Below are 11657 nucleotides of genomic sequence, written 5' to 3'. Positions count from 1 at the left end.
GTGTCAGGCTACATTTCACTGTGTGTTATACTTGTATAACTATGCATGTGACAAATAAAGAACCTTGAACCTTGAACCTTCATGTGGGCCATCACACTTTTCCAGAGCCTGGTCACCTTTAGTTTTTAGGGGATCACCTGGAGGCAGAGGATGGGGTTTGATTTGATGTGTAATCTGCTGTGGAGCATATTCACAGAGACCTTCAAAGACTGTGTAAAAATGACCTCAGCTCATGCAGCTGGGCTGGAACACTTGTTGTCCTTCCGACAGATCACTTGGAAGTCGAGCAGCTGCAGTTTGAAACACCAAAAACATGGAACTGGATGACCCGAGATTATACGGGGAAGTCCATAGAGTCAACGGATAACTGTCTTTATATTTCTGATTAGCATTTATTGCTCATTCATTCTGAGATTGGGTTTCATGAACTTTACAATCATGCAGTCAGGATCATGTGTATTTGCCACTGTGGGGCCCACTACCTCTGTACAACCCCACAGTGGATTTTAAACCAGACAGTGTGGACTGAAGTGCACACACAAGCGCTAATTCTCAGACGTTTAGAAGTCACTGGATAACTGTCTGAAGTAGCTCCACAGCCATGCTTTGAATCTTTATGCAGATCAAAGATTCAAAGCTGATTCCAAGTTTTTAAAGCGTTAATCTTTCCGGATTTTATTTGTGTGCACAAATACAAGTCCTCTAAATACTAAATATTTGATTTTTTAAGGTTCTTAGGAGTTTTAATCTTATTCAAGTGGGTTTTGTAAATGGATCATCTCTCAATCTGAGTCCTTCGCTGTCAGCAGCTGTTGCAGCAGCTCTGGGTGACGACGTTTGCCTGCCCTTCTCTTCTTTCACTCAGAGTTTTCCTCTGATTATGAGAAGCCTATAAAAAGAACAGATCTGTATTTGGCTCTGAGCTGTGATGGGATTGCTACCAGCAAACTTTAATAGCTGATTCTGTCATTGAAAAAACGATAAAGAGGAACACTATTCTGGGACTTCTTCCCCGCTGCCAAACTTGCTCCGGGTCACATTGCTTGCTGGCGTTAGAAGAATGAATGGTGACCCCCTGCAAGTACAGAGCACATACCAGCGTTCATTCAGGCGAGAGAAGCCAGAGGCCCCACACACCACGGCGTCTTTTGTCTTCCCGAGGGGGAAAGAACAGTCTTAAAGTGATGTCAATACCTCTAAAACAAGTAAACAATCAACATTTTAGAGAAGGTTTATTGTGTAAAGGTAAAAATATATCACACTGCTGGGTAATTCATTCTGAAAGTGCACCAAACTGAATATACATTAAAAGCAGATGAGAAGGAAGCCTCTAACAAAGATACCGGTGGCTAAGAGTTGAACTTCCTGTTGGAGACAAAGCTGTGATTCCCTCTGACTGAACTTCTGGTCCCAGCTGATCTTTCTGAGCTCTGCAGTATGGTGCCACCTAGTGTCCAGTAATGCATCCTGCACCTGCTGATAATCAGGCATTTGTTTCATTCAAAGTCTCTGTTAAACAACAGCAAAACAAGAGAACCAAACTAAAACTTTGATGTTTTATGGTGTTCTTATTCCAACATGATGACATCAGCCTGTTATAGTAACACTGCAACCACCTACGACTCGAAATATTATTTGATATGGTTTCTTTACCAGCCCATCAGTGTCCCTGATAAGGATAAGCAGATAAGATAATGTATGGTTGGATCATTTGTTGACTTTTTTTTTTTCAAGGTCAACTTTGATCTTGAGCGCTAGCAATGATGGTCAAGGTCAAATGTTTAGCTAACCTGGATATTAACATTTCTGATTGGCTAACACAGTTTTGTGGTTAGGGTCATGTCACTTGCTTGATTGGTTGGTTTGGCATTAAATTATCGTCTTTCAGTTTTCAAGTCTTTAGCACTTTTTAACCCATTTTTTTTACAGATAGAACAATGACAACAATACACAGTACAGCAAACTCCCTGTGTGTGTTTTATTAACTGCAAACTAGACCAAGAACAACTCAGAGCACACACACCTACACACACACACACAAACAAACAACAGCGGCAGTCATTACAACATAGTGTTTTCATGGGTACTTCAGCACCAGAGTAACAACGCAGTGTTATGATCCTTTACAAATAATGTTTCTTTCATAAAATATATTCTGTGAGAAACAGATTTATTTTAAAATAGACTTCTGTTGAATGTGATGTTATTCTATTCTAGTTACATCAACGCTGCATGCAGAGAAACTACATCACAGGACGTTTAGTCCACCAAATAATCAATATGACAGTGAACTGATATGAAATCATTCATGTTAACTGTGACTCTGGTTCCGAGGTGTCTGGCCCGGCGTCCGTCTGGCTGTCTTGTCGGCCTCCCGCTGCCTCCTTGCTCTTGGCTGCGTTCTCGCTCTGAGCCCGGTTCTGCTGCTCCGTCTCCAGAGCTTTCTCCATCTCTGTGTAGTAGTCGAGAGCTTTCCGGACGGGATCAATAATGTGTTGCTGCAGAATTATTGCAAAAAAAGTTTAAACTGATTACAATTTACCAAAAAACATGGGTTGAATTTAACCATTTATGAGTTCCTTACTGTAGAAAAAGGCCGGCTGTACTTTAACACTTGCTGAGGACGGGTTTCTGTAAAGTAATTTCCTGTTTTATTTTGTAAATCTTACCCTGTTTACACTGTTCACCATTCACTGTTTACCTGTGCTGCCTTTCACACCAATTAGGTTTTTTTTTTTGTTTATTTTAGTCTTTTCTTTTCATCTGAGCCACTTATTTAAGATGTTTTGGACACCTTCCTGTGAAAGTCTTCATTAAATTTTGCAAAGATGCTTTCAAAGAAGTACATACAGTACATTTTCTCCATACTTTTGATTTTAATACCTCCAGGCAGGGGAAGAGGTTGGCCAGCTCGATGAAGAGAGGCAGAAGAACAAATCTGATGAAGCCTGTTTGAGATGAAGGTTTGGTAACTTTGTCCCGGTCCATAAAGGGGGTAACGGGAAGGCCCTCCAACTTCTCCACATCACTCTGACAGAACGACAGGAGACAGATTTGACCCACTTAACTTAGTTTACTTCTATTGCTTTATAAGGGGTGTTCAGCTGTGTGGCACACCCTCATTACTGTAAGGCCACGGTGGATTTAACATTTGAATTTAAAAGGTAATATATTTTAGTTTCTGTAGCTTTAAAAAGTGAAGTTACTCTGCATTTGTTATAATGAACTGCACCAACAAGGTCAGATCATCTGAAAAATAAATTCTCACACAACTTGATAACAGACTGTGTCTATAAAGAACCTCACAGTTTGTCTCTGCCCTTCAAAAATCAGCTGGACCGTCCCTGAATCTCATGGTAGAGCCAAAACATTTAGAGTTCAGGTCACTGTGCTCCAAAACATCCCTCTTTAAGTTACAGATATCTCATCAAAAACAGCATCATATCATATTGTCACTTTGAAATGTCTTGACAAAGTTCAGCAGGAGTCGGTACCTGGTTGAAGAATTCCTGTAAAAGACAATCCAGCCAGGGCTCAGCCACCTCCATGGGCCGGGCCTCGTTGGATATGTCGCTCACTTTGATCAGGATCGTCATTAGCTGCACAAACAACAACAGTAAATAGATGTATACATGCTTCCAAATTTTCACGGTGCTCTGTAGTCTTACCACGTCTCTGTGGTCCTTGTTGGTGAAGTCAAACACTGGAAGGATGGACTTGAACTTGTTGAGAACCTCATTGTGCCTCGACATGTCGGTGGCCAGAATGCATCTGAAACAATCAGTGCTCATTATAAATTCTGTGCTAAGATGTCATGATGAACAAGAGCACTCAGAGATCACAACTTCCCCACAGAAGGCAAAGACTACACTAACACATTGATGGTTTTTTTTTGTGTTTTTATTATAAAATACTGATGTCATCTTTGTGACACTGTAGGGTGTTGTATTGACAAAATAAAAAGTGTTTTGCACTGCTCTCTGCGTGCCCTTTCTTATGATATATTACTCAATATGGTTTCTACAAAGTTTTTTCAAGGTCAACTTTGACCTTGGACGTAACAATGAAGGTTAAGGTTAAATGCTTAGCCAAACTAGGTACACATGTCCCTCAAGGTCTAGCATTTTTACACAAAATTAAATCACCTTTAGCTTGGTTTCTACCGGCACACAGAATTTGAACATGATATCTTGAAAATTGTGGATGCTAGACTGCTAACAAACAGACAGACAGGCAGACATATTCCCTCCTTTTGGGGGGAGAAAAATTAAAAACATGACTATTGGAAGATGATCTCACTTGATGATCCCCTCTCGTATCCGTTTGTACTGATCCGTGGACAGATTCCTGAAGATGTTGCTCTCTGTCTATGAAACAAAGACTCTCGGGTCACTGTGGAGTCATCCATGCATGTACGCAGGTTAATGGAGGGTTTTCATTCTTACCCTCTCCAGTATCTCGAAAGCTACAGCACAGTGGTGGTTCTCCAGAGGAGAGATGTCATTGTAGCGCAGAGCGAGTTCAGTCTGAGCGTTTATCTGAAGGACAGTCAGACATGAGATTCTTACCAAAGTTCAAGCCTCAACCTTATTTTGGAAAACTGGAAAATTCAGATGAATAAAACATCACAGAGTGTTGTAACATCATCTGCACTGAAGTCCCAGCAAAACCTGTGTTGGCTGTTCTTCTACAGTGCAAAAGGTGGTAGTTTCGAAATAACTGGTATAAAAGATTTTAAGCGATGAAACTACACAGAATTACATGGACTGGTTCTCAAAGAGTCTCAAAGAGACTTTTCCCTAATCTTAAAGGAGTTTCATTATTATATGAAAGCAGTAAGTGCCATCCATTACATGCAGAAAATTGTTGCCATATCACAGTTTTACATCATCTAGTGAGAAAATGTGTACAAAAATCGCACCGAGCCAAATTTTCAGGTTGAATCAAAATTCTGTTCTCATATTCTGATATGTAGGCCGGGAGTGCTCTAACTCCAACTGGTACAACAAACCACAATGCAGGTCTGAGTTTCAGTACTAGGGAAGCCTAAAAAGTGTGCTTTGTGTACCTGATAGGCATTGTTGTATCCCGTGTGGTCGAGGTCGTGGCAGACTGCAGAGGTCAGCATAATCAGCAGGTCAATGCTGTCCATCTTACTCCTCAGGTCAGTCAGCCAGATCAAACCATACATCTGCTCAGAGGGAAGACAAACAAAGGCAACAACACAAATGGAGAGAATGAAGAAGAAGGATTTACCTGCATTTATTGGTATCACTTTATAATGTCCAATTTTTATTTCAAATTAAAATCTAATTATATTTACCTACAAATACTTAAAGATGGGCACACTAGAATAAGGGGGAACAAGTCCCGTTCTTAGAGGAAACAAGCAAACAATTATACCGTAAGTAAATTTGAAAACTGTGTAATTTCATGATAATTTTGCAGAAATGCCAGGGTGCTAGATAGGAGAGTTCATCCGTTAGTCGAACTTCAGAGAAAGGAGGAACAATGTGATTTTCGTTCTGGTCGTGGAAGACTGGACCAGCTCTTTATTCTCTCAAAGATACTTGAGGGTGCATGGGAGTTTGCCCAACCAGTCTACATGTGTCCTGTAGGAGGTGCTTTGTGAGCATGGGGTGTCTGGCGTATTGCTTCGGGCCATTCGATCCTTATACAACCATTGCAAGAGCTTGGTCCACATAGCTGGCAATAAGTCGGACTCATTCCCAGTGGGTGATGGACTCCGGCACAGCTGCCCTTTGTCACCGATTCTGTTCATAATTTTTATGGACAGAATTTCTAGGTGTAGCCAAGTGGCGGAAGTCTTTCACTTGGGTGGTCTCAGAATCCCATCTCTGCTTTTCGCGGATGATGTGGTTCTGTTGGCTTCAACGGGTGATGGTTCGCACTGGAAAAATTCACAGCTGAGTGTGAAGCAGGGGGAATGAGAATCAGCACCTCCAAATCTCACCTGGAAAATAGTGGAGTGCCAACTCCGAGTTCCTTCCCCAAGTGGAGGAGTTTAAGTATCTCAGGGTCTTGTTCACGAGTGATGGCAGAAGGTAGCGGGAGATCGACTTTCGGATTGGTGCTACAGCTGAAGTGATGCGGACGCTGTACCGGTCCGTTGTGGTAAAGAGAGAGCTGAGTGTAAAAGCGAAGCTCTTGATTTATCGGTCAATCTAAGTCCCTATCCTCATCTATGGTCCCAAGCTGTCCGTAGTGACTGACAGATTGAGATAGCAGATACAAGTGTTGGAAATGGATTTCCTCCGAAGGTTCGCTGGCCTCTCCCTTAGAGATAGGGTGGGAAGTTCAGCCATCCGGGAGGGGCTCAGAGTAGAGCCGCTGCTCCTCCACATTGAAACGAGCCAGTTGAGGTGGTTCGGGCATCTGATAAGGATGCCTCCTGGGTGCCTCCTTGGTGAGGTGTTCCAGGCATGTCCCACCGGGACACACTGGAGAGATTATATCTCTCGGCTGGCCTATGAACGCATTGGTGTTCTCCCAGATAAGCTGGAGGAGGTGGCTGGGGAGAGGGAGGTCTGGGCTTCTCTGCTTAGGCTGCTGCCCTGCAACCTGGCCGCCGTGGATAAGTGGAAGAAGATGGATGGATGGATGGATTTTGCAGAAAAACACAATATTTCTTACATATGCGTAAATATGCTGTACTTTTCGGGGTTTGTGCTATATTTAATAATTTGTAGACCTGTGTGAGCTTTTAGTGATGGAGCCAAAATATGCCTCACAACCTGAAAAGTGCTGTGTACCATTATTACCATGAAACTACACAGTACTTAAAATTACTTTCTTTGTTTCCTAACTAACTTTTTACCCTCTTATTCTAGTGTAACTGCCTTTAAGTATTTGTAGGTAAATTTAACCACAGCGTAATTGGGAATTACGCCCTTAGTTGCAGGCGTTAAACATACTCACCATCTGGGTCACACAGAAGCAGTGTTTAAAGTTGTGGAAAGGGATGTTGTTGTATCTGCGATAGATTTCGAACAGAAACTGCTGCAAGACTTCGGGCTCGATGTTGAAGGTTGGTATAAAGTCTAAATCTGTGTACATGACTTGCAGGAGCACCATAATCTCTGCATCCTCCCACTGCCTGCACATCACCAGAAAAAAAAATCAATAGCCAACCAGTCAACATTTGTCCTTCCACTCGGATTTCCAGGCTAAATGTGACCTGCCAATTTTCAGCTTAACAAAAAAACCTTGAATGGTGAAATGTTTTCTAATGGACACACAGATAATGTAAAAGACATAAATTTCCCATTGCTACAAAGTCCAAGAATGGATCTTTCAGCACATCTTTCAAGACAAGATTTTGAGGAAAGACAAGCAGACGATAATTATTCAACACAGAAATGCAGAAGCTGTGGAGTCAGCTGAAGTGTTGAGGAAGGAAAGAGGACAATTATTGAACCATTTAGACATATTCAACCCTCTGATGCCAAAGTTGGAATAGTGAGGACCATAACCATCTGTCATGAAATTCTTTTCTTTAAAAAAAAAAAAGGTGAAAGTCTTGCAAATCCAGAAAGAACAAAAAATGTTATTTTGACTGACACAAACAAAAAAATATTCTAGTGCTGTCAGCGTTAATCTCGCTAAAACGAAATTAACGCCATAACCACATTAACGCGTCAGATCTCTGTTAGCGAGTTCGCCCAGTGCCTGTGGCTGCACACCTCATTAATGCTCGTTAACGCGTTAGCGCCGTCCAGCCACACGCATCAGGGTGATCTGCGATAACTCGCTAACAGAGATTTGCCGCGATTAATGCTGACAGCACTAAAATATTCATAAAAACATCAGTTTTCACTATATTTCTCCAAAATTTAGTGCAGGTATAGCGTTATCACCTTTCTGTTTGCTGGGACCCTGTTCCCACATTTGTTTATCTATCTACTGAACATCTACTTTTGCATTTTTGCTTAAAACTCATGTGTTTTTTTCTTTTCAAACACATGTTGGACTGTGCTCACGAGGAGTGGTTGCACTCCTGTGTTGAGAAACATACGAACACACTGAGGGTTTTAGTCTTTTCAGTAAATTTGTTTACAGCAGCAAGAGTGCAGGATCACGTCAGAATTATTCCTGATAATACTGCACTGGCCAACTTGCAAAAAGCACATTTTATCAGGTCTTTAGAGGAATCCTGTAATTTAGCTCCAAGCTTTAGGTGTGTAGGTTGAACTTAACCTCATCGATGCTCCTCTATTGCTGCAGGTTTGCTTTAAAAGCTTTTGGACAAATGAAAAGATAACCGAACCTTAGTGAATGCATGGCGCTCACTTCAAACGCGGTGTGCATATTAAGGCTTTTATAAAGACCTTCTTTTAATTAGCGAGTCCTCATCCAGGCCTATTCATATTGAGATGAGTGTGCGGATCAGAAGAAAAGGCTGAGGGCTTCCATCCTCTTCAGAAACACATCAGATGTGTTTGTTGGGCACGACTGTCATTGGCTGACCGCCTGCCTCACTGTCCACGGAGGAAACAGGTGCGCTCGTTTATTTAGGATCACAAAGACGCATCAGGGTGATGAACACAGATTCAGCAGGTGACATTAAAAGCAATTGGATTCATGCATTTTAAAGCAAAACTTACCAGTTATCAAAGGTTGGCGTCTTCAGGTACTGCCTCACTTCCTCAGATACCTCCAAAGTGCTGCAAAGATTGTGGCATGAGGAGTAAGAATAGCAAATTATTCCAAACATTTTAATGTGAATTTTTACAAACCTCATTTGCAGGAACTTTTCCCGCACATGTTCACACTCTTCCCTGGTTTTACGCAGCGTCCTTTTGTGGTAGAACGGTGAGGGCTTGTGGGTTCCCTCCGAGAGATCTTTGAACAGCCCCAGCCAGCTAAGATGCTCCACACTCTGAAGACAAATGAGCACTGAACACAAACCTACTGGAGCTCACACTACAAATTATTACTGACTTCTTCCTAAGTGATTATTTCCCCAGCCCTGCTGCACTGTGACATCTAATCATAGGGTTCCCCCACCTGCCAAACCCACTTTATCCCCATGTTTGTCTCTAAGTTTTGAATTTAAAAAAACTTCTGGTATTTTTGTTCAGTTATTTGAGGCGGAACAAGCTTAAACAACACAACACTGGATGTGGGAAACTTTGCTGGGATACCTCCAGTTTCTCTCTGAATGAATCCACCTGCTTCTTCATCTCATACACAACTGCAGGCGTCTCGCCAGCCTCAATGAGGATTTTCTTCTCCAGGCCCTGCAGTCTGGGATCAGTGAAGCAACCATTCATGAACTTTTCAGCTGTACGTGTCATGGCTCAGATTCTGGTCTTTAATGCCTGATATGAGACTTTAAAAAGCACACTGATGGTAGCATACCTAAGAGATCTTTACGCATGTTCTCTCCTTTAATACCCAGCCTGCCCCACCTACCTTTTTTCCATGGATGACAGGTCAAATCCTAGTGCACCAGCAAGCTCGGCACCTGAAATGACATAAAAAGATGGAGACTGTCAACAGTTTCCATGTGAACTAGATCACTGCCATTCCCACGATGCCTAATTAAAGATACCTAAGAGCTCACTGTTACAGTCGGCAGCCACCACCTCCAGCTTGTAGCACAGGTTGGGGCTGTTGGGTTCAAGGCTCGGAGAAATGTTGATGATGTTGCCTTTAGGGTTGTACAGTTTCAGGATGTCATGGGGTCCGGCCTCGGCGGCAGAGCGGAACAGATCTAGAAAGACCAGCTTGAGGTTTATTTTATAGAATCACTTGAGGAAATCCAGGAACTGTTATTCAAATGAACAGATATATATAACCACGTCCAAATTACTAACCAACTTTGATATGAATCATTTCATTTAGACTTAGATTTTTTGTCTGTTCTGAGCTATTTTGAAAGTTTTCTTGCATTTTGTTTTCTTTAGGTTATTGGTATAATTTTTGTGCTAACACTTATATAATATTTGTAAAGTGCTCAGTATCTAAACAACCCATTATCGTCAAACAACTGTAACAACCAGCAACACCAACAGTCACCAACAACAATCCACAACCAGCAACAATCAGCAACAATCAGCAACAACCACAACCAACAACCACCAATAACAACAATCAGCAACAACAACCAACTATAACAAAAACCAACATCAACAAACAGTTTATCAGAAAAAAGTAAAATCTACTTAAGAGGGGTGATTTACACAAATTTGGTTAGTGTGGTTGTGCTATACTCATACTTGGGTATTCAATATGAACTTCCATAATCATACAATGTATATTAAACTAAAAGAGCTCTATTATTTATATTCATAGCACTTCATCTAATATTAGTTTATAAATGTTTTAATATACCCAGTTCTCAGAGAATTACAGTACTTAGAGGGCTGAGGGGGTTTTTGCCTTAATGTGCCCCATACACCGTAGTGTCTCAGAAACACGAGCAGCCCCGAACATGATTGGGAGGCATTAGGCACTGCAGGAGTCTCTATTATAATTATCAGTCACAAACGCTGAAAAACACGCATCACACATGTAAAGTTTTCTATAAATGACTGCACTGAAATATTAACCAAAAAAAGATGTAAAGGTAAACATTTTTGACAGTGACTCGATTCTGAGCTTCCCACTGCAGAACTGTTTAGAAAAATCTAGCACAAATTAAGTGGAACGAGTGTCTACAACTATGCAGGTACAACGTTCAGATAATTCAATACAGGAAAGTAAACTTCAAAAACTAGTACAGTAGAAGTTAAATGCAGTCATCTAAATTAAGTAAGAACACTGCTTGCAGTTACAGCCCTGTTCTAATGAGTAAAATCTGCAGTATGTAATGTGCGTGGAGACCATGATGCCAAAGGCTGAAGCTGCTGTGAGAGGTGAGGAGCTGTCAGTGGCAGCTGTATTTGCAGCAAAGACTGCTTTGTCTTATGTTGATCCATTTATCAAATTTGCTTTATTGATTTTAGTCACAAAAGAGTATTTCCTGAACTCTAAGCATAAGAATATTCCACTTTAATTCATTTGTCCAAAACAACACGTTAGAATGCATTTGATCATATGAAACATAAACTTCAGCTTCGGCTCCTACCTTTGACGTCCTGAGCCGGACAATCAACCGGGAACTCCGCCTGCTCCGGTCTCCCGTTCACCGTGAAGTAGATTACTTTTGTTTCCATGTCATGAATCTAAACCCACTGACGCTGCTGTGCGCACTGCTGATCTGGCTCTGATGTCTATCTCCTCTTATTATCTTAATGATAAACACTCCACCCCCTCTCCACCTCCTCCTAAGCTCCTCCTCCTCCCCTGCCTTTGGACTCCAACATTTCTCAGAGCAATAGCCAACTGTCTTCACCCGAAATTTAGATTTTTATGACAATTACAAAGGTTATGAGGTTTTTTTTTTTTTTCAAAAAATGATTACAGTAGTGGTTCTCAAATTGCGGGTGACAAATTAAGGGCACAGAGGTGAACATGGTGTTGATTTTTAATACAAATATAATTACAGTTCTACAAGAAAGAGAGAATGGTCTTTATAGAGTCAAACTGAGAATGAGATAACCAATCAGAGTGTTTTTGGCTGATTTTTAAGTGCTGTAGCGAACCTGCTGTTTAGTGCACGTTGTGCCCCTATGCTGTGATGCTGTGTTCAT

The 11657-nt window shown here is 41.4% G+C and overlaps 1 protein-coding gene across 4 annotated transcripts; it reads right to left on the bottom strand.

Annotated features, from left to right (window-relative positions):
- Nucleotides 1-1939: 1939 nt before the first annotated feature.
- On the bottom strand, nt 1940-11233 carry LOC146651447 (high affinity cGMP-specific 3',5'-cyclic phosphodiesterase 9A). Of its 4 annotated transcripts, none has more exons than XM_085384396.1 (14): nt 11093-11233; nt 9575-9736; nt 9436-9487; nt 9165-9267; nt 8757-8899; nt 8625-8684; nt 6940-7117; nt 5069-5191; nt 4446-4538; nt 4300-4367; nt 3669-3771; nt 3495-3599; nt 2869-3030; nt 1940-2498 (listed from the first exon to the last, which is right to left on the bottom strand). In XM_085384396.1, the coding sequence occupies exons 1-14, from the start codon at nt 11178-11180 to the stop codon at nt 2307-2309; spliced, it is 1632 nt and encodes a 543-aa protein (XP_085240522.1). In that variant the 5' UTR covers nt 11181-11233; the 3' UTR covers nt 1940-2306. The 4 variants fall into 4 exon arrangements, with proteins under 4 accessions (XP_085240522.1, XP_085240523.1, XP_085240524.1 ...); XM_085384397.1 differs by having other exon boundaries at nt 3672-3771; XM_085384398.1 differs by having other exon boundaries at nt 9587-9736.
- Between the last annotated feature and the right edge of the window lie 424 nt (nt 11234-11657).

Source organism: Rhamphochromis longiceps, linkage group LG16 (genome assembly GCF_057381845.1).
Source record: "Rhamphochromis longiceps isolate RC_006_pf linkage group LG16, R_longiceps_female_GT1.1, whole genome shotgun sequence".
Taxonomy (NCBI): Eukaryota; Metazoa; Chordata; class Actinopteri; order Cichliformes; family Cichlidae; genus Rhamphochromis; species Rhamphochromis longiceps.
Note: the sequence above shows the minus strand (reverse complement) of the source record. Positions and strands in the feature narration are given on the sequence as shown.

Bases quoted from the DNA above. Each gene is read 5' to 3' on its own strand.
- LOC146651447 (XM_085384396.1), bottom strand. From the start codon at position 11,180: ATGGAAACAAAAGTAATCTACTTCACGGTGAACGGGAGACCGGAGCAG. The intron at 5,192-6,939 runs GTGAGTATGTTT...CCCTCTGAGCAG, and splicing joins GCTTCTGTGTGACCCAGATG to ATGTATGGTTTGATCTGGCT. The intron at 2,499-2,868 runs GTATGGAGAAAA...ATAATTCTGCAG, and splicing joins TGGAGGTATTAAAATCAAAA to CAACACATTATTGATCCCGT.